A 20,280-nucleotide genomic window follows, 5' to 3' on the forward strand; every position below is an offset into this window, starting at 1 on the left:
TCAGTTGACGCTGGAAGAGCCATCCAACAGTTCAAGCGCGCGGTTCGCTCCAAAAATAGCCCATCATGTGACCATCGCAGAAAGTACGAAGGCGTCACATCTCAAGTCTATCTGGGCACAGTGCAGGACACAATACAACTCCACATAAGCACACTAAGTCTTCCTGCCAAGACAAGACATATAACCCATCTCTCTGCCCAGAGAACCTCAGAGTGTATGTTCTGGTAGGCTAAGCGCCTTCATATATAGGTACCAAATTCTTTGCTAATTGAACTGTATAGTTACAATATGCTGGGCTTTGAAATTGTAGAGATGGTTATAGTAAAGCAGTGGTGTGTAGTAGGAGTAGGTTGAGATGATGTACACCACTAACGTCGTTTCTAACTAAACACGCGATTTCTAAGGACAAAACTCCGAAGAACAGCAAAATGCTAACTATGAGTTTGAAAATTGACGAGGGAGGGAGTCGAGACGCCTAAGAGTAGAATCTCTGAAGAATAACAAGACGCTAAATTGATATTCGCGTCTTTGCGCAGAGAGTGTCGTTACTACATGGGATATAAACTTAGGATTGCATAACTATACGCCCAACTGATAGATTTGATTAAAGCTGGCTCAAGTCGCGTTGTGAAATTAATCGAATCATCACCTAGACCCGCAGATATACCATCAGGACAAGGCTGCCAATAGGAAAACACCACAACAACGTCGCCACTTGTGGTGCTTGCCAGCTACAAGAAAATTGCATAAAACCTTGAAAGCTAGGTAGGACCGTCGTAGTTGCGGTATATTCGTCCTCGCTATGATACTGACAGCTTGGTGATCTTGGTCCCGTTATCGTGCTTTTGATAGAGCCATCTGAGATCGGACAGCCCCAATGAGTCCGAACTGATCGAACCCATAACCGGGTAGTTAGATCAGAGTCAGTGACTGCCTCGCACTTTAAAGTGTATATCTTGCGGCCTCGCCTCTCGAAACCAGTCTTGTCAGGCCATGCCAGCAGGTGCTCCAGATCGAGCAAGTAGGTTGGGCCTACAGATACTCCTAGCGCGCACCCTTCAGCAATTCTCAAAACATGTAGCTGATTAAACTTTTTCAAAGCCTCCTCCCAGTTGGGATTCCAAGACGCAGCGTCACCAAGCCACCTTGCAGTACTTCCGGCCCATCGAAGCCCACTCGTAATACAGGACTTTATTTTTTCCCAGCACTTAGCTTGTCTATCCCACGAACTGTCGATCGGTAGTTTGTCAGGCTGCGTCAAAGCGCATTGCGGAGGCGGAGACGGAGAGTGATTATTGCGCTCGTGCCATATTAATTAAGAAAGCGAACTAAACCAATGAAAGACGTCAACTTCTCCGCACTTTTTGCAGACACGAGTCGTGGAGCATAGCACTAGCTCGATTTTGACTCATGTCCCTTTCATCATCATCATCGACACAACATCTCTGAATTCGCACAATCACAACAACAGGGCTTGCAGAAACCCCCCACCAGCGGCGGGGAAAAAAAAGATGTATTTATGCACAAAAACGGTGAGACGACATCGAGTCACCTCAAACTATATACAAAATGAAGCGAAGCATTGCTTTTTTTTAGACCCAGCATGCGCGACACTTTCCCAGCACACACGCTTATACGACCGGCCATCCGGTCGAGAAGCTCATTGTGTTGACGCCAAACTGCTTCTGGCCGTCGGCGTACCCGATCGTGGTGTCGACGTAGTGGTAGTATAGAACCGGGCCGAGTTCGGGGACAGTCAGGACACCCTGCCCTCCAGGGCCGTACACAGTGCCGTGGGATTCGAGAACAGTAGTGCCGCCACCGCTGAGGCAGGATGTTCCGGCCTTGTCGACCTGGTTTTGATATTAGCTTACAAACACCAGGCAGAAAGAAAGCACGTCTGATGCGTCGACTTACGTAGGGACCAGACACCGACGTCGAGCGGCAGACCTGGATCTTGTACTCCTTGCCTGCTGCCGGCCTGCTGGTATCGTATCCGCAGCACGATCCGACAGAGAAGAATAGGTAGTAGTAGCTTCCGTTCTTGTACGTGAAAGCCGCCTCTTGTGCCTGGGGAGAAGTAGGCACGAAGGCGATGTTGGTAGCCGATGTCACAGCTTTTGCGGCCTTGAGCGGCGGGCTCGCCATCTCGATCTGGAACAGATCGGACCAGAAAGAGCCGAAGTTCAAGTAGTACTTGCTATCTACGACCTGGAGCTGGCCGTCAATGGCGTTGAAGTTGTTCGACGTGGTGGACTCGACGCCCGTGGTGCCGTGGTCGGTCCAGGAGCCAACTTCCATTGTGGTGGACGTAGCGACGCCAATGGCGGATACATTCTCGCCAAAGGCAGAGACGGAGTAGTAGAGGTAGTATGTCGAGCCGATCTTGACGACGTCGGGAGCCCAGAGATCGTCTTTGCCGGTCTTGTTGATTATGGAGCCGGCTGGTATAGCGGCGCCCTTGTAGGTCCATGGACCCTGGAGAGTGGGAGAAGTGTGGATAGCCACCTTGCCGCCAGTTGAGAAGCGGAAGTAGGTTCCATCGTCGCGGCGGACGAGAGATGGGTCATGGGCATTGGTGCAGGTACCACTGCAAGCCAAGGGGTTTGCGTAAGCATCGACGGCTACTGACCAGAGCGACAACAGGGAAAGAGCTGCGGTGGTGCGCATCTTGACCGAAAAGAGTATGTATGAATGGATAGAAAGCGAATGAACGGATTGGATGAAAGTAGGGGGATTGAATCGGAACTTTAATAGTAGTCAAGAGAAAGCATGATCGACTTATGTTGTTCCCTGATGGGAATAATGACCTGTGTATACGCCCGAGTCTACAGTGCTGATTCGCCGAGCCCCCTCTCTCAGCATCACGATAGACAGTTGCAAACAAAACAATCAAGCTATCAAGCTAGCTACATCCATCGCTGCGTTCGAGTGGTGGAATTCTTCGCTGCGTTTCGCGTAGCATGTCGTTCGTAGATTAAAGGAAGCCTAAACAGCGGGGTAAGAAATCTTCCGAATGGCGTCGGGCACTATACCAGTACCCACTCGATACAAGTTGGGGACCCGTGATGGGGTTTACGCGTAAGTGCCGGATGTTGGGGGTGAAGAGTATTGTCAGGTGGCAGACCAAGGCCTTGGCTAGAGTATGACATGACGGCGGCTGCCAAGGTGGTTGCTGGGAACGGGTTGGTGGAAACGTGGAGGTTGATTCACCGTTTTGAGAATGGCTGCATGGCTAGCATATGGGCTTGTAGACAGGGGTTCTACTATTTATATCTGCTTTTTAGAAAAGCAACCTGTGAGGTTTATTGATCGAAAGAGGGAAGCGGTCACTATTACAAAGTCGAGAGTCAGTGTGAGATGCTGAGCTACCTGCCTAATCGAATACTTTTCATGAGTGATTATTAAATGTCATGTGGTTACATGTTGTGGCAGTGTGTACCGGAGCAATGTATCGTCTGTCCTAGCATGTTAGGTGTGCCGATCGTGAACGTGGCGTTGCAGATCGACCATCTTTAGTGTAAAATGGTCCGTCAGCCATCTCTGCAGGCTTCACTCTAGTACTTCGTATCTTCAGATATCCATCGAATGTACCATGCAAGAAGCACAAGAGCCTTCAAAGGAACTGCAACGGCTAGGCACAACCACATGTACTGATGTCATAGTATTTGAGTACTCGGGTGTTGAATGCAAATGCCAAAAGTTTGACCGAGATTAACACTCACAGCAACAAATGTCGCTGGTAGAATACCAGTGGTTAACACAATTAGAGGTTTCATAGCCGCACTGTCGTTCCTACTCCGCCTTACTATCATCTCACTATTTTAGCGACCGAGCGAGTGACACCGCGTCCGACCGGTGACATTCAGAGTAGTATACTCGCTGGCAGTAAGAGTGTCAGCTTCTTCATCCGGCGATAGACTATCAGTAGACATAGCGGGAACGGAAAGACCATCTCTTCACGTAAGCTGATCACAATGCCAGATACCGCATCTCGAGTAACGTGTCTAGCGAGCGAGGTGTTAAAAATTCATCATCATCTACAAGGCCGCCGTCTAAAGACCCAAGCAGCAGGAGGCTTACGAATCCATACATTGTACTCAAGACAACCCCAGCCCACGCATCCCCACACCTCCAAATGAGCCTCACTCCAAACGCCAGTGCCCGTCTCAGAACCACCATTTTGCCTGTCAAACGCCGTGTAAAACAGTGTATATGCGAGAGACCCACCCCCTTCCGTCTCGCCGAACGATTGTTGCGGGAAAGATATATAGCACTATGAATATCCCCAATGTTCATGAAATTTCGATGCCCTTCACTTGGCCCGAGTCGACGATGATCTGTTCATCGAGTCGTGCGGCTGTGTCTCCATGTTCTAGCCTCTTCCAAGTCGAGATGCGCGCCTGGTTGGTGTCGATTTCGAAGACGCGCAGGCGACGGTGGTAGTGGTTGTAACCGCCGTATCCGCCGAAACCACTGCCGCCAGCATAGCACATCCATAGCTCAGGCTCTGTGGTCTCGTCTTTCGTGGATAGCATGCAGTAGTCGTTTACGTGGTCGTGGCCGCAAGACACTGCTTTGACGCCTTGCTGCACTAACGCGTCTTTGAAGTGCGTGTTGAAACCAGGCGCTGTGACACCCTCCGTCCAGTTGCCCACCCATTCGTTGTCCCTGTTCGCGTATTCTGGGAGTGGGATGTGGATGAAGGCCATGTTAAGATGTTGGTGTGTGTAATGACTATGCGCATCTTTCAAGCCATCAGCCGTCGTTTGGAACCAATTGATTTGGTTGGGCTTGATCCAATCGTAGCCCCGGTAGTGCGTTTCATCGGGCGAGTACGAGTGCGTGTCGAGGAAGTAGAGAGTCAGCGCTGAGTGCTTGCTGCTGTGGGCTTGAATCTCGACATAGTAGTTGCCGACGCCGTCGATTGTGTTTGGGCCTGCTTCTGAGAGAGAGTAGGGGAGCGACTCGTAGAGTGACATTTGGGCGTGGCGGGAGAGGGCGAGAGAGCCTTCGTCGTCGTGGTTGCCGAAGATGGCGGCGTAAGGGATTTTGCGCTCTGCAAGGGGCTCGATGATCTTGAACATGGCCTGCGGCATTGTGAGTACTCTGGTTGTAGGGAGGGGTTTGATACATACACTTTGGACGTCAGGCGCAGTGTCGCCGTTGACCTGATCGCCAGACAGCACCACCATATCAGGCTTCTCTTCGTCGAGCAGTCTCTCGACAAACTCCAACGTCCTGGGATCCGCGTCACAATGGCCTCCGTTGGCACCCTTGGGCTCTGGATCTCTGCAAGCACCCAGTCCTGTGCTGAGATGCAGATCGGATATCTGCATAATCTTGAACTTGCCGTCCTTCCTGATCTTGGGCACAGGTTTCTCGGTCTTCTGCGGTGCACCCCTTCGGATGCTGAGACGTGGATCCTTGCTGTCCCGTGCTGTGTCCAGATGCAGGGCGCCGTTCTTAACCAACTCCCACCCAGGACGCGGCTCGACTGCGTCTGAGCCAAACAGAATGTCGACGGCAGTCACGGCCCTCTTCGAGTTGCTTGCGTGGCGCTTCAGCGAGCGTTTGATCCACACGCCGGCGGGGCGAGACTCCCACTTCTCAGACGCCTGGGCCTTTTCGCCGACGGCCGGGTCGAGTTTCCCGGTGCGGACGTCGACGATGACCTTGTCCTCGCTGGTCAGCTCCTCCTCCCGCTTGCGCTTGATGTGCACGTAGGCCTTGGACACCCAGCCCGCGCCCAGGTACAGGTCCTTCTCGACGCGGTGCCATTTCTTCTGGTCCAGCATGCATTTGGAGAGGGGGTTGAGCGTCGAGCACGTCTGGACGGTGATGTCGGTGATGACGAGGCCCTCGTGGTGCAGCGGGAGGTGGCTGTGGACGGCCTGGGGCAGGACGCGGTAGCGGTTGTCGACGAAGAAGACGACGAAGAAGGCGGCCGTGAGCAGCACTACGAGCTGGACGCCCGTCCGGACCTGCGATGTGTTAGACGGCGGTCTTGCCAAACCTCGCGTGACGGAGGCGGCTGGGGGGGCTCTCGTACTATTCGGCGGGTCATGGCGGCGGCGGGGACGGGGTGCTCATGGGGTCGCGGGCGATCTTCACGGGAGGGTGGCTGTCGCTGGAGCCATGCAGCATGTGCCTGGCGACGACGTGAGCGCCTTGGCTTCCCCGGCTTGCGTCGTGCATCGACCCTGCATGCGGACATCCGCACTGCATCCTGGCCGTAGTCCCCTCACCCACCATGACCAGCAGCCGCGGCGACACGTAAAATTAATTCAATTGACTGCATCCCAGCCTGGACGTTCTTTGAAAGAAATTATAGTCCTATCTAAAGCTATGCGACACCACTGTCTGCAGCACCTGCGACGCGCAGCACTCCAACGGCCTGCCTCTGCAAGACACTTCACCACTGGCTCCTGCCTGCGCCGCGACTTCCAAGGCAAGACTGCCGCTCCAGCCCCGCCGCTCCCGCTCACACGCGCATAGAAGGCGACTATGTCCTCCTCCGCGAGAAGAGGGACACGCACGACGGCACCCTCATAAAACTTAAGTCCTCCAAGACGACAGTCAACCACCGCGGCATCATAGAGCATGCCGACATACTCGGCAAGAAGCCGCGACAGCTGGTGCAGTCGTCCAAGGGCATCTCGTACCGCATACACGAGCCCACGTTAGCAGAGTATGTCCGCTTGACGCCGCGTCTCGTTACTCCTGTGCGTCACGTCTGCTTCTAGGAGACGACGAACTAAGAGAAACAGATCTACCCCGCCGACACCAACCTCATCGTCTCTCTGCTCGATCTCCACGTCGACACGCCCTCCAATCTGCTGAACACGGAGCCACCTCTGGAGATACTCGAAGCAGGCACAGGCCATGGAGCCCTGACGCTGCATCTCTCGCGCGCCATACACGCAGGAAACCTGCCTCTGCCCAGAGCATCGACACATGTCTCAAGCAGTCAGGAACCCGACGATGCCGAGGATGCTGTGTACCTTGGAGAGTCGGTCTCGGACCTGCAAGAGTCATTCCTCGAGTCATGGAAGACGAACCGTCGCGCCATTGTGCACACGCTGGACATATCGAGCAAGCACTCCACGCATGCGAAGAAGATAGTGGCAGGCTTCAGAAACGGCATATATGCACGCAATGTCGACTTCCACGTGGGTGATGTGTCTGCGTGGATTGCAGAGCAGAGGGCAGCAAGGAAGACTGAAGAACCCTTCTTGGCACACGTCTTTCTGGATCTGCCCAACGCAGACCACCATCTAGCAAACGTAGCTCCGGCACTGCACGTGAACGGGCGGCTTGCTGTTTTCAACCCAAGCATTACCCAGATCGCCGAATGCGTTCACGTCATTCGAGAGCAGAAAATGCCCTACCTGCTGGACCAGGTCATTGAGCTGGGAGTTGGTGCCATCCGCGAGTGGGATGTTCGCCCCGTGAAGCCAAGGGCAACTCTACGGAAGGAGGAAGCATCACAGTCCTTAAGCGAGGAGACCATTGATCCAGTCGAAGGCCAAGAGATGAGAGACACGGAACTGGCAGAGGATCTGGCTAAGAATGAGGAGAAGTGGGCGATGGTTTGCCGACCCAAGGCAGGTCAGATGGTTGTGGGCGGTGGGTTCCTCGGCATTTGGCGCCGTATGGAGACTTATGCGAGTAAAGAGACGAAGCTTGAGGAATAGTAGCCGATGTGTCAAGCCATTCAGCTTGTATGATGTATGCGTACGAATACCACACAGCGCGGCTACATGTGCTTTGCATTACCAAAAGCAAATCTGACAGACACACTAACATGTAGCGGTGACTCGATCTGCCGTCTTTCGTGATCAAATCGACCCTCTCGACCATTGAGAGCCATCACACTGACTTCACCGCAGAATTGACACACTTGTCACTGAGTAGGGTACCACGAAATGGCCACGCGTGACGTACAACGCATGCCTCAGCTCCAACCGTCTCCTCCACTCACACCTCAGAAGATGTGAACGTCTTTTGGGATTTCCTCAAAGAGGACTAGCACGGCCTAGCACGGCTTCGCTGTTCATCTGGGCAAACACAGGCGAGCATTTCCATTGGCCTGTAGCAAGGGTCCGTGCCGATCAAGCAACGAACAGCAGTACAGCTTCCACCATTTTATATCCACCTCGGTGTCGCGCCCCTCTTCATCCCACCTCTCTCACGACCGACCTGCGACAATGAGCGGCGCGGGCCAAGAGAACCGGTGCGTCATCCATTCGACGGTGCATGCTTGAGAGTGGGATTCTGACATGGAAGCAGCTGGCGGCGGCCAGGACAGGGCAATCGCCAGAACCAAGACCGTACCAACAGCCCCGCCATGAACGCCTCCACCACCGGATCCGCCAAAGACGCCGGGCGACAACAAGCTATGTCGGCGCTCTCGGGGAATGCCTGGGCGGGTGGAAACAAGGGCAAGCAGTCGCAGGCGGAGCTGGGACATGTTCCTGTGCGCGACTTCAACGCGAACGAAGTCCGGGATTTCTTGAAGAAGAGTATGTATACCGTCGCGTAGACCAAGGATCATGCTAACCAAGGGCAGAATATATCGAGAGCACTGCTGGTACGACCCCGCGACGCGCACATGTAGATTGCATTGGCTGACTATACATCTGAAGACCAACCGGCTGTATATCACAAGGTCCAAGGCGACTCGGTGGCGAAGAGGAGCAGCGGGGCTTGGGGGTCGAGGGGTAGGTCTTCCCTACACAACGAGGAGAACGGACGGCTAACGTTGCAACAGGCAACATGTCGCACCTCATGCCCTCGGGACAGGACTTCTTCACGCAGCTCAAGAAGCAGCTCGTGACTATCGACCAGGCCAAGTCGGCTGCACAATGATGTGAAGCGACATGACATTGGATGGGCATTTGCAGGAGTTCTTGGACCAGGATATTGGTGCATGTTCCATGGCGGTAAAACAACATGGCAGAGCACATGTACCTCACTAAAGGAGTTGGGAGTTTTTGGGTAAGGAATTTGTGTGGAATGGGCAGTCGAGCGATACCTTTCTGCTTTCTGACAGCGTTCTCTGTGGCTTACCTGTTAGTCGGGGCATTTTACAATCCTATGCCCATGTAAATAAATAGCAAAATGCAGAGCAAGTTACAGACAACACGTCCTTTCTTTACTAGGGGTAATAAATTTCCTTTCGAGACCGGGTTGACGCTGGTGTATGAACCGGGTCCGTGGGACTAAGTGCTGGGATGTTATTTGTAGCGGTCATTTCCCGACCACGAACATGATTTCGTTGGACAACAAAGACGGAACCTAAGTCGGTTGTAAATGTCGGGTGGACAGCTTTCATAACCCGTCTGGTACGTAGTGGTGTTATTCGTTCATTTTCCTTGGCATTTCCAGGCACTACGAGCTACAACTTTCAGTCTACTTCGAGTGAGTGTACCTTTGCTGAAGCGATCGACGGCCTGCAATCATAGACTCAGGGTGCCTGTGTTGGAGCGTGCCCCGCTGCGAAGCTTTCACCCGTCGCTAGGGAGGTCTGAGTTGAGCGCTGGTCGGCTGCAGGGACCAGAACGCGCGCGTCTTAGTCCCAGGGCAATCCGATAGAATATACCCAAACGTCCACCACCACAAGCCGTCTCCCTTTACCTCTTGCCCCACCATACCCGACTTCTGAGGCGTCAACCAGCTGCCCACTTCGTCCATTCACCACGGAATAAACTCGGCCATGTCGTCCCCTCCGCGAACGCCTTCGTATAGGCCAGCGTCCTCCCACCGCCGACACCCTTCAAGCCTCGACATACCCTCCAATACACACTCGCGGCGAGGGTCGATGAGCCGTCGCTCGGTGGGGTACTCACCCATAACACCACGCTCGTCGCGCGAATTCGACCACGGCAGCCCAGCACACCACTTCGATGGCGGGGGAGACAGCAATGGCCTGGGCAACCTGGCCGACGAGCTGGGCGAGATCTGGGACGACGATGAAGAGCCCATGGACGGCGAGTTTGGGGAAGAGCTGGACATGCCACATGACGACGGCCTGGAGATAGGCACCGCTGTGGAACACGACGGCTCGTATGGGACTGGCAGCGCCGTTATTCTCAATGGCGTGCGGGACAGTGGGGTGTCGATGCAGTCGTCTCCTTCGGCACATTCCAGAGCAACACTGAGTCCACAGGCGGCCATCAGGGCGAGGAAACACAACCGGCATCGCTCGCTGTACGATGGCTCGGATTATGGCTCGGACTCGGATATGGACAACGAGGGCATCTCTCCTGCGCTGGATGCGAGGATCGCTGCTATAGAAAGTCTCGCGCGGAGAGGCATGGAGGAGAATGGAAGTGGGTCAGACGACGTCGTCAAGCGCGTCACAGAGCAACTGAAGGATCTGGGGAGTCAGATCGCCATTGAGAACGGAGCTACAAGGTACGCATCCAACCCAGCCCAGTCTGCAAAACCCACCAATACTGACCGCCCACAGACTCAAGACCGCCCACGACGCCCTCACAACCCACCTAACCCACCAATCCCGCACCCTCACCTCCCTCACCGCCTCCCTAACCGGCCCCCGCGCCATCATCCCCGACCCAGACACAATCGACACCCTCCTCCCCCTCATCACCTCAACCCTCGAACTCATCCCCCACGCCTCCCCAGACCCCCTAGTCTCCCTCTCCCACCTCACCCTCTCAACCCGCGAACTCCTCCAACACCTCTCCAACATCGACGACACACTCCACATGTCCCGCCAATTCACAACAAACGCCTCCCGCCGCCTGCGCACGAGCAAAGAGCAGCTACAGGAGTGGAAGCGCGAGAACGAGCGCGCGGAGGAGGGGCGCGCGTTCATCGAGAGGGGCGACTGGGATCGTAGACTCCGGGATCGAGAGGCGAAGCGGACGTGTGCGGATATTCTTGATGGGTTCGAGGATGCGTATGGGGTTTGGAGGAAGAGGTTGTGTGAGGGGTTGGGTGTGGCTAGTGCGTAGTTTGCGCATGTGTTCTTTCCTTCTTATCCTTTGTTTTCATGCCGTTGGAACATCCAGGTGGATGGATGGATATACATGAGCGTCTGTCTGGCTTGGGAGTCTCGTGGCTAATAGAAAGCCATTAGGTGAAAATTTTCCAGGGGTACAACATCGATGGGAGAGGGGCACGGGAGGTTCTCCCTCGGAAATCTGTGCGGCGGAGGTATCGTCGCAGAATTCACATATCTTCGCGTCGGTTGGCGAGGGCGTCGAGCGCTCTGGCTATATGGCTACAGAACTTCTAGATCCATCATCTGGACCAAATAACGCGGGCCATATACATACCACGGAAAGCAGTACGGGGCTAGCCAAAAAGGAGGCGCGGAAGAATCTTAGCTCCGACTCGATGTTTGGGGATGGGGATGATGCGGTGGTGGTGGATGGGAGAGTATAATATGTGTATGTGTGTGGAAGGGGAGGGAGAAGGGGTGCTTGGGATTCGGTTCGAGGTTTAGGCGGGAGGTTATGGTTAGAGGAAAGCATTTGGTTGGGGATACCCTTGTTGTATTTTTTTGTTCTGTTTTATTGTGTGGTGTGGAGTGGAATGGTTTATCAAGACGGACGTAAGCACAAGCAGTGATTGGAATGTTTCTGATGGCATTCCGTTTTGTGTCTGTTATTCTATCAGATTATAGTTGTGTTCTCTGCCTTGTCCTGCCTTGTCCCAATGCTGCGCCTGTGATGCACTGCTAACCTCGCTCAAGTGACGCATACCAATCCGCGCCACTGCACAAAGTCGTCTTGGAGATCAATCGCATACTGCCCTCCCTGCTCCATGAACTTTCGATATTCCGGGAACCCACGGAAGGCATCCAGGTGGATGAGCATGAATTTGACAACCAAATTTCGCAGCGGATCCACAGCTTCATGCTCATGCTCGGAGTTGTAAATTCTGTCGGCGGTATTGTTGTTGTCGTATACAAAGACGAGAAGATCGACGACAGCTGCGCGTGTTAGGGTGTTGACTGGCAGAGAAACGAGAAATTGGTGTAGTCTGTGCAGTGCAAGATGCTTCAACTTGTAGATCATGTACTTCTCCGCAAAGGTGTAAAGACGTGCGTGAGCCATGAGAACGTCGCTGACATCAACTTCCCAGTGCTCTTGTCCACTCCAAGGGCTGATTACTGCGCGCGCAGCGCTCCATTGGCCGAAACCCAGCGTAATGAACGTGTGCACATACTGTCTGGAGATGCCTCCTGTTATTACTATTTGTGCGATGGAAGGACTGAGTAACGTAGAGTTATTGTCGTCGGTGTCGTCAATGATGTCTGGCTCGGGATCTGTATAGTTGTCACGGTATGCGAATTCGCAGATTCTCTCGAAATCTTCGACCTCCAGCTCAGGTAGTCGGGCGATATTCTCCAGGGCTTCTTTCATGGATCCGTTGACAAGGCAGTCTAGAGATGGAGAGAGCGCAGCAATGGCACCTAAGTGCACGACAACAGGTTCCTCGTCTTGACCGATGAGGAAGGTGAACAGTTCGGAGTGCATTATCCTTGAGAAGTCAGTAGGTACTTCATAAGAAGGTTGTAATTGCACTTACTCCGAGAAAGAACGCGCCATCTCGTTGAGCGTGGCCGCGGAAACGGTGTGGTCAACCAAGCGAGTTGTTGGATGAAGTTGTCGGTGACTAGGTACACGACAGTGGGAGCAGACGCTCTCTTTAAGTACTAATAACAGGACCCACATAACGTAGAAAAGTGAAAGTAAATACAGAAAATCAGTCTACTTCACCTGCTCACCTCCGATCTACTTCTTGCCAGATACAGCCAGTCAACACAGGGTTTCTCACCCCTCGCGCCAACACAGATCTTGGAGTGCTATCAAAATCCTATATTGTGCTCCCTAAGAGAGGTGGCTCTTATCGGCTCGACAACTCTCACGTTGATGGTGTTCATTTCTTGACTCACCAGTTCCGCAAGCTTCGAAAGACTTTGAGAACCAGGAAGGAACCGTTACATAGGCCCTCGCATGTTGACAGGGAAGTTCTTCCTGATAGAAGTTGTTTTAGTCATAGCATACCCAACCCAACCCGAACATTCATATTTCCCTCTCAATACTTCAGCAGTTTGGAAACGGAGCAGTGTTTTCAAGTTCCATTTGGTCTAAAGTTCCAGTCGGTGTCTAGGTATGGCCAAGGCCTTGCTTCGAAATGGTACTTTCTATTGACATCGACTTTGGATAAGCAGAAACGACGTTAGGGAGAACCATTCTCAGCCCCATTGTATTGAAGAACTTTACATCACTGTCAAATGTGCCATGTTAAGATGTCAGAACGTATCCGGTATTCCAAGGGGTTTTACTTCACTGTTCGACTCTACAATCCATCTTGTTGTTCCAGAACTTTCAACTAATTTCAATTCACCAACACTCACGTCGTCTGCTTTGCGTCTCATATGTGTCGTGGTCTGTTCAATACCGTATGCGCGGTGGTCTGCTCAGTCCTGGCCGTTCATCGCGCCTTCCTCATCCCAATACGTTACGTCACTGCAACGATTTCACCTCACCGCTAGGCAACAAGTTTCTTTACTCCAACTCCTTCCTTGTTTTGTTGTTCACACTCACAAGTTAAGTTCCATGTCTGGAACAACAGCACTGCCTGCGCTAGCCTCAGCAAAACAGGTGAACGACGCCATGGACCAACTACAACAAGACAACCGACATTCAAGGGCGATGACACTCGACGTTATGCCTGTAGAGATGATCAGTGAGATCACAAGTCATCTAAAGCCCCGAGATCTTACCAAACTGGCTCGAGTGTCTAAGAAGCTCCGCGACTTTGCCCAGTGTGCGCTGTGGCGAGACATAGAGCTGCATCGTCAAGACGCCCATCAAGACTGCTTCGGCCTAGATGTGCAACGTCAACTCCCACGGACCTACCTCGACGATGAGCTTCGCGATCCTTGGTCATACAGAGATTCCGGCGGAACAGACCACGTGTTCGAGCAACGTACTGCGAAGTTCGGGACAGCGATTCGCAAACTCTACCGTACTGCTGGAAAGTCGCAGGGCTGGAGCAGACTTGCACCGTTCATACGACACCTATGCCTGACGATAACGTACAAGAGTCCGCCTTCCGTATGGAACATGGTTCTGTCGCTCTCAAATCTCAATGCAGTCGAGCTTATTGGAGAGTTTACTGCCGAGAATAAAGGACCGCCAGCAATCGCAACTCTTCACGAGCCTGCCGCAAATAAGATACGACACGTTCGGCTGCGTGGCTACATACCTGGAGGCTTCGTTTCTGCGGTGTGCAAGGCCTCTGCTGCCAGTATCGTCAGTCTTGACCTAGGCATTCTCGAACGACCCCAAATTCACGTCGGTGATGCAGAAGACACAGAGTATCAGCAAATGCTAGGTTATCCACTATACATTGCCCCGCGAGGTGCCCTATGGTACACGGAACAGTCGTTCCCTACGCTTACATCTCTAACTCACCTGCTTCTCTGCAAACGGGGTAGGTTTGATGGACCTCCTGAGATGTCGGAAGAAGAAGACGGCGAAATTCGTGAGGATGAAGTACATGATGTGAAGGAACTCAAGCAATGGGCATCCCTTCTCCAATCAGTCAGTTCCACCATTGTCGAAGTTGTTCTCGAGCAGCGTCCAGTGTATCTCGAATATCTCCTCCACATGGACATGGATATTTCTCCACACGACAAAACAGGAGTGAATCCAGATCTATGCACTTCAGATTCTGCCCTGTACCAACACGTCTTGGGTGCACTTTTCGACAATCAAGGCAGTTGGCCGAAGCTCCAAAAGTTGACATTCCGCGGGTGGGATACAACCAACCTCTATGAAGAGGTGCGGGAAGCGAAAGAACCATGGCATGTCTTTATGGCGAGAGTCTTACCACAGGCTCAGGTTGAACATGTATGCGGCAACCACATGTTCTTTAGTACGCGAAAAGGCACGATCTTGAATCAGCATGGGGCTGACGGCCTCATGCCGCACTTGGACTTCGGACGCTTCGACGAAGGCTACCTGTTCGATATGAACAACTTCATGTTCTAGCATAGCAGGGAGCCCTTGATTGCTTTGCGGCGAATGAACCGCAAGACCTGAAGTTTGTGGTTAGCATGGTGTGTTAAAGCGGCTGTTGTTATGGTTTCTATACGGTAACATTTTGCTACGCAATCTGCAGGATACATATCTAGCTAGATGAGACAATGATGAAGCAATACGTGCTGTCTACGCATCGTTTTCGCGTTCAAAGATCGGACCGAACGACTCTGATATCGCTCACTCCTGACATTGACCCCTTCTTCGACATTCCCAATTTCGTGTTGTATGATTGTGATTTGCACTGCGTAGAAAGAATAAGGTTTATTGGACCAGTAGTAACATGTGAGTATTTCTTCCGGCTGTCGCAGAAGAACTGGCCATGAGTCCGAGCTGCCACGACGACACTTCATTAACGATTGTTTACGGGTACGACATTGGCAATACTCTGTACTAATCCATACACGTTTTCTTCTTCTTGGGTTTGAGACGATCTTTGGTAGTCGGTTTTGGTCATGGAGCCACATGTGCGGCTGTTGGTCAGACACGCGAGGCTGAAACCTCGTCTGGCGCTGACCTGACGACTCCAATTTCTCAGCCTGACCAACTGCGAAACTGAACCACACTATCGTTGATTCAAAATATCCCTCCACCTATCTACCATTATTTTGTCTATCGTTACAATGTGCCACTTTGTCGTTGGGCGCTACTCCGTCTGTCGGTGCCTATACTATATGTCCGATGTTGATACCTGTTATCAGTCGGAAAGGCCAGGCCATATGGTGCAAGAGAGGACGGTACTTGTAGGCAGTCTGTGCAATGACCACAGCTCTTCTTTACAGGACGAAAAAGTAGCCATGAAAATACGATCGGAGGAGCAGCACCATACAAGGATCATACTCGGGAAACAGAACATGTCTGCTTCAGATCCACCTCCGTTAGATCTTAACAAGAAGCAAAATCAGCCTCCTGTCACGTCACCCATCTATGTGCCTACACAACAGGCCGTTATACGTGGAGATCCAGTGCAGCATCAAGAAACAGATTCGGTCGAAGAGGGACTAGCAATATCAAAGCTAGATGTTGCAACAAGCGTCGAATCAACAAGTATTAAAATGGGCACTGAAGATTACACCGAGTTTGAATACCAACAGACTCAAAAGGGCGATGAGCAGTGTTTGAAAATCATGAGGACATCTGAAGAAGACAAGAGCGTAATGCAGAAGCTTCAGAGATCGGACTCCAACGAGAACACCGTTGTATCAATATCCGTTCATGGAGGTACTGATGAGACAAAAGAGAACATCGGCCACTTGATGTCAATTGGAAAATGCAAAACTAAAGCCGAACTCATCTTGAAAGATATCGAAACGGTATCTAGCGACACAAAAAGATACTGTGGTATTCAGCCAAGTGACTACGTTCGCCCCCAAGTCGACGCAAGCGCTCCGCTCCAACCGTCGTTCGAATTACCTCATGATTTGTCGTCCTCTTCTACTGAGAATGTCATGGTTAATGCTGCTGTCCCAACGCAAACAGATTATCCAGCTGTCACACGTCCATCTTCCAATGTTTGTGTTCAAACACAAAAAGCTATGTCAGAAAAAGTTGATGTTTTTCTAAGGAATGTACCTGAAGAAGGCCTCTTAGAAATGACAAGGAAATGGGAAATCAGGTCAAAAAGGTTATCCTTCCGCGGACTGCACTTACCCTCAACCCTGAGAGATGTGCTCTTGCACATCATGGACGTAGTGCTCTTGAGTACATACCAACTCTCTATTGCTGCTGGTTGGTTGGAACGACCCCTAGCACCGAACATGGTGCGACTTCGCTGGCACTGTGTAAGTGGTTGTAGTTTTCCTTCGATTCAAACCACGAGTATCCTATCGCAAACGCTAATCAGGTATATAGAATTGCGGTGACAGTCTCTTCAGCGATGTCGTGGAATGCCGTCCAAATGGAATTGCGGACCTTATCGCCAATATGGAACGGGCATCTGCAATTAAGGTACGTGCAACGCCATATATCAGACATTCAGGCAATCAACAATATGTGAAACCGAACCTGGGCCCCTGGCTTCGGACTACAGTGAACGCAGTCGCATCCATCTTTGGTCGGACAGGCACTCCTTCGTCCTGTCTCCCACAACATACTAAATTGCATGCGACGGCTACACGTACAACACCCACTGTTGATCCTGCCCAACGACAAGCACTTCATCTGATGGCCTGCATGCATCGCGATCAACAACGCAAGATCCTCAAACAGGACCGCGTCGAGGCCATACACACAGACCGAGATCTGCTAGCCTTTTTGCACCGCCAGTACATACATCACCGCGGTCGCATTCTCTCCATATTCTCTCTCCGAAACATAAAAGGTATACATTTCATTAAATTCCACCTACCCATGGGCGGCAGCGTCATCGTTCGAAACCACGACCCGTGTTGCGTAGCCGTCACCGATACGACTGCACTACGCACATGTGAATGCATACCCCCAAAGGCAAAAGTCGAGCCGTCCCCTACTGCGGAATATCGTTGCACCCCTGGACCTCCCGCTACGCATCCACTCATCCCCCCGGAGTATCTGTTGATGCTTATGACCTGTCCGTCTCATACACATGAACAGGATACTTGGATTCTAGATCAGATTCCCAGACGTACGTGCGGTGAGCTGCGAGGGAAGGTAGGACAGCCTGCTGAGGGGTGGGGAATTTACTATCAGGAAGACTGGAATTGCGACATGATCGTTCTCGGCGTGTATATCATCTTTCTTCTAGCGAGTCTGCTGTTTGGCATCCTTTGGTCAGTGTACAAATTCGACATCCAGGGGGCTTTTGGAGTGAGCGCTTACATGGTGTCTATGGTTGTAATACTGGTCCATCTGACTGCTATGGGAGCAGAAAAAATGAGGTAGCCATAATCTAACGAAGGTGCTGTGGTTGTCCACGATGTCTTAAGTGTTCGTTGTCTTCCTATGTTTTCATTCCGCGTTCAGTCATCACACCCTATCTCCACTGTCCTACGTTCGCATAGTATCTTCTAAAGGGTTAATATGTTTTACCAGCCAGTCAAGAGACGAGGTGATTTGAATAAAACGATCCCGAAATCTCGCACAACCTTATCATATCCCAGAAGACGAATGTTAAATCTGCAAGCGTGTCACAACAAAGGCCGCAGCCATGTATATACACTGCCAAATATGAGTGTGTGTAACGTAATGCAAGAAACTGTTCATCACTTACAGCAGACACGAAGTAGGGCAAACCTAAGCCCATACCTCCGACTTTGATTGCATGAACCCACAGAACAGTCATCAGCGGAGCCCCGACAAGAGATCCGAGCGTCTTAGTCAACATAACGATACTGAAGTCTTGAACATCGGAGTTGGCCAGCGCTATAAGTGGTGACTTGACCAATGACATTGTGAAGACCGGAAGAGCTGAGCCTAGGGCGTATATGATGAGTGCTGCTAAAGTTAGTCATGAATTGTTTTCTGGTCAAGCAAAATACGTACCAGTGAGCAACACCCAAAACTTGGATGCCATTGCCACGCATAGCACGCCGAGGACTGAGACTAGTATGCTGATTTCAGCCCCGAGGTAGTTGAGGCGGGTTTCTGAGCCGCGGACTGCTTTTGACGACATCGAAGCGCGAATGACGCGCGGAACTATGAGGGCGAGTAGTACGAAGTTGACAAGAGCCTTTGTAGAGAGCATATAGCCAGCCTGTTTACATGATGAGTCTTTGATAAGCTGTTACCAACCAGACATAAACTTACCTCTGCAAATGTCCATTCATATCTCTTCGAGATGTACTGCACAAGAAGCTTTGTGTCTGAGCTCGCAAGCGCGGTGAGGAAGAACGAGCACAGAAGGACTTGGAAATTGCGACGGCCTGTTACCAGATCTACAAGCCTGCTTATCGCCATTTTGGTACTCTGGTAGATACCCAGATTCGCTTGGAGCATACTTGAGTACCGTTGAGGGCTGAGAGCTCTTTCCTCAAGCAACGACCCGACCTCATCTCCGGCACCACTATTGACATCGGCTGATGATAGTGTAGTGACTGTGGTCTTTCTGGTATCTGGCAGTAGCCTGATTATTGGGATGACACAGATCAGGAGCACGATATTCAACCAGAACGGAAGCCACAAGCTCCAGCTCATCGTGAAAGCTGCGATTGTAGGACCCAGAAAGGATACGACGTATGACGTAGAGCTAATATACGAGAAGTAGGATGCACTGAAGACAATTAGCGTAGTCAACAATTGTTAGCCGTGTCACTCACCGCTGGACATACTCTGTTGTCAACATGGAAGTTAGGGTGAAAATCGTCGATTGGAGAACGCATTCGCCGCCCAAGACAGCCAACATCGGTCCTGCGAGTATAGCCTTCGTGGGAAAGATATGAGCATAACGTCCTAAGGGGTCTTAACATCACGATTTATGGTTGAAGTCTTGTGCTCTGCTACTTACCAATAGCAATTGCCCAAGCACTCATGAACACCCTCGGGACCAAATTACACCAAAGCACAACTCTGACACCCCATCTTTCTGCGATAAAGCTAAATGGGATTGTAACAACGAAATCTACAACATAATGCGTTAGCCAAATGCAGTTCCGAATGCTAAAATATCCACATACCACAAATGACTAGCGTTGTCTCCATGATACCTTGCAGCCAAGCCAATTGGCGTTGAACAGCATCGATTTTGCATACCTTTTCTGGTATGATGCCACCGGGAGGAAAGGAATGGGGATCGAGGCGCGCATAATGTTCTTGGCAAAGCCGTCGTTCAATAACGCGATTAAGAGGAAGCGTATATAAAGCCGTTGATAGATGAATAAGAACGAGGATCGAGATCAAGGGCCATATCGGATGTTTTCTAAGCGGAATGCGTGTGGGAGACGAAGTTCGAGACGGCATTGATGATGTATGTGGAGAGTTGACGGTCGACGTGGGCAACGGTTCGCTGCTTTTCAAAATTGACATTCTCCACGACGTTGAATACTGTCGTATTTTTCAGATGCGTCGGTCGATGTGGCTGGGAGGCGACTCCGGACACGAAGTGAAGGACGAGTGATTGGCTTAATGTGTGGCTGTTGAGGTAATGTCACGTCATTGAGCTTCCAAGAATGTTTCGAGACCCAAACGCGCGGTCCTGAGAGATTAGAGTCATGAACTCGTGAATTGACGCAACAGGACTGCGAAACACTGTATCATTGTTTCAAGCCGTCTATGCATTTGT

General features: G+C 51.6%; 10 protein-coding genes across 10 annotated transcripts; 5 read left to right on the forward strand and 5 right to left on the reverse strand.

Moving 5' to 3' along the window:
- Window positions 1-226: 226 nt before the first annotated feature.
- Window positions 227-1,280, reverse strand: P153DRAFT_184366 (uncharacterized protein; the record flags this gene model as incomplete). Its single annotated transcript, XM_033662395.1, has 1 exon — window positions 227-1,280. A coding segment is annotated over one exon (631 nt), but the record flags the coding sequence as incomplete, so codon positions are not given.
- A 232-nt stretch (window positions 1,281-1,512) lies between these two features.
- P153DRAFT_394288 (glycoside hydrolase family 43 protein) lies at window positions 1,513-3,101 on the reverse strand. The gene is made up of 2 exons (XM_033671301.1): window positions 1,918-3,101; window positions 1,513-1,853 (listed from the first exon to the last, which is right to left on the reverse strand). Exons 1-2 carry the CDS (start codon window positions 2,668-2,670, stop codon window positions 1,632-1,634), a joined length of 975 nt encoding a protein of 324 aa, XP_033526504.1. The 5' UTR covers window positions 2,671-3,101; the 3' UTR covers window positions 1,513-1,631.
- Window positions 3,102-4,009: 908 nt separating this feature from the next.
- P153DRAFT_429311 (Metallo-dependent phosphatase) lies at window positions 4,010-6,137 on the reverse strand. Its single transcript, XM_033672766.1, has 3 exons — window positions 6,053-6,137; window positions 5,139-5,984; window positions 4,010-5,090 (listed from the first exon to the last, which is right to left on the reverse strand). Exons 1-3 carry the CDS (start codon window positions 6,065-6,067, stop codon window positions 4,296-4,298), a joined length of 1,656 nt encoding a protein of 551 aa, XP_033526505.1. The 5' UTR covers window positions 6,068-6,137; the 3' UTR covers window positions 4,010-4,295.
- An 80-nt stretch (window positions 6,138-6,217) lies between these two features.
- On the forward strand, window positions 6,218-7,797 carry P153DRAFT_421147 (S-adenosyl-L-methionine-dependent methyltransferase). The gene is made up of 3 exons (XM_033672292.1): window positions 6,218-6,451; window positions 6,499-6,725; window positions 6,771-7,797. The coding sequence occupies exons 1-3, from the start codon at window positions 6,349-6,351 to the stop codon at window positions 7,695-7,697; spliced, it is 1,257 nt and encodes a 418-aa protein (XP_033526506.1). The 5' UTR covers window positions 6,218-6,348; the 3' UTR covers window positions 7,698-7,797.
- A 220-nt stretch (window positions 7,798-8,017) lies between these two features.
- Window positions 8,018-9,086, forward strand: P153DRAFT_364552 (uncharacterized protein). The gene is made up of 5 exons (XM_033667631.1): window positions 8,018-8,236; window positions 8,293-8,525; window positions 8,573-8,593; window positions 8,649-8,723; window positions 8,774-9,086. The coding sequence occupies exons 1-5, from the start codon at window positions 8,211-8,213 to the stop codon at window positions 8,869-8,871; spliced, it is 453 nt and encodes a 150-aa protein (XP_033526507.1). The 5' UTR covers window positions 8,018-8,210; the 3' UTR covers window positions 8,872-9,086.
- A 632-nt stretch (window positions 9,087-9,718) lies between these two features.
- On the forward strand, window positions 9,719-10,982 carry P153DRAFT_285086 (uncharacterized protein; the record flags this gene model as incomplete). Its single annotated transcript, XM_033663369.1, has 2 exons — window positions 9,719-10,419; window positions 10,475-10,982. 2 exons carry the CDS (start codon window positions 9,719-9,721, stop codon window positions 10,980-10,982), a joined length of 1,209 nt encoding a protein of 402 aa, XP_033526508.1.
- A 738-nt stretch (window positions 10,983-11,720) lies between these two features.
- On the reverse strand, window positions 11,721-12,635 carry P153DRAFT_394293 (uncharacterized protein; the record flags this gene model as incomplete). Its single annotated transcript, XM_033671302.1, has 2 exons — window positions 12,565-12,635; window positions 11,721-12,516 (listed from the first exon to the last, which is right to left on the reverse strand). The coding sequence occupies exons 1-2, from the start codon at window positions 12,582-12,584 to the stop codon at window positions 11,721-11,723; spliced, it is 816 nt and encodes a 271-aa protein (XP_033526509.1). The 5' UTR covers window positions 12,585-12,635.
- A 1,020-nt stretch (window positions 12,636-13,655) lies between these two features.
- On the forward strand, window positions 13,656-15,038 carry P153DRAFT_429316 (uncharacterized protein; the record flags this gene model as incomplete). The annotated part of the gene is made up of 1 exon (XM_033672767.1): window positions 13,656-15,038. One exon carries the CDS (start codon window positions 13,656-13,658, stop codon window positions 15,036-15,038), a length of 1,383 nt encoding a protein of 460 aa, XP_033526510.1.
- A 1,730-nt stretch (window positions 15,039-16,768) lies between these two features.
- Window positions 16,769-17,945, forward strand: P153DRAFT_285294 (uncharacterized protein; the record flags this gene model as incomplete). The annotated part of the gene is made up of 2 exons (XM_033663388.1): window positions 16,769-16,867; window positions 16,938-17,945. 2 exons carry the CDS (start codon window positions 16,769-16,771, stop codon window positions 17,943-17,945), a joined length of 1,107 nt encoding a protein of 368 aa, XP_033526511.1.
- Window positions 17,946-18,173: 228 nt separating this feature from the next.
- On the reverse strand, window positions 18,174-19,958 carry P153DRAFT_373932 (uncharacterized protein; the record flags this gene model as incomplete). The annotated part of the gene is made up of 7 exons (XM_033669487.1): window positions 18,174-18,221; window positions 18,274-18,497; window positions 18,546-18,756; window positions 18,810-19,272; window positions 19,319-19,451; window positions 19,507-19,620; window positions 19,676-19,958. 7 exons carry the CDS (start codon window positions 19,956-19,958, stop codon window positions 18,174-18,176), a joined length of 1,476 nt encoding a protein of 491 aa, XP_033526512.1.
- Window positions 19,959-20,280: the final 322 nt, after the last annotated feature.

The sequence above is a fragment of the Dothidotthia symphoricarpi genome, assembly GCF_010015815.1.
Source record: "Dothidotthia symphoricarpi CBS 119687 unplaced genomic scaffold P153scaffold_5, whole genome shotgun sequence".
Lineage (NCBI taxonomy): Eukaryota > Fungi > Ascomycota > Dothideomycetes > Pleosporales > Dothidotthiaceae > Dothidotthia > Dothidotthia symphoricarpi.

Excerpts from the sequence above, each read along its gene's own strand:
- P153DRAFT_421147 (XM_033672292.1), top strand. The coding sequence starts at position 6,349 with ATGCGACACCACTGTCTGCAGCACCTGCGACGCGCAGCACTCCAACGG. Across the intron at positions 6,452-6,498 it reads CCTGCGCCGCGACTTCCAAG|AAGGCGACTATGTCCTCCTC; the intron begins GCAAGACTGCCG and ends ACACGCGCATAG. Across the intron at positions 6,726-6,770 it reads CGCCGCGTCTCGTTACTCCT|ATCTACCCCGCCGACACCAA; the intron begins GTGCGTCACGTC and ends TAAGAGAAACAG.
- P153DRAFT_429311 (XM_033672766.1), bottom strand. Across the intron at positions 5,091-5,138 it reads CTGCGCCTGACGTCCAAAGT|GCCATGTTCAAGATCATCGA; the intron begins GTATGTATCAAA and ends ACAATGCCGCAG.
- P153DRAFT_394288 (XM_033671301.1), bottom strand. The coding sequence starts at position 2,670 with ATGCGCACCACCGCAGCTCTTTCCCTGTTGTCGCTCTGGTCAGTAGCC. Across the intron at positions 1,854-1,917 it reads CGTCGGTGTCTGGTCCCTAC|GTCGACAAGGCCGGAACATC; the intron begins GTAAGTCGACGC and ends TATCAAAACCAG.
- P153DRAFT_364552 (XM_033667631.1), top strand. The coding sequence starts at position 8,211 with ATGAGCGGCGCGGGCCAAGAGAACCG. Across the intron at positions 8,526-8,572 it reads CCGGGATTTCTTGAAGAAGA|AATATATCGAGAGCACTGCT; the intron begins GTATGTATACCG and ends AACCAAGGGCAG. Across the intron at positions 8,594-8,648 it reads ATATATCGAGAGCACTGCTG|ACCAACCGGCTGTATATCAC; the intron begins GTACGACCCCGC and ends ATACATCTGAAG.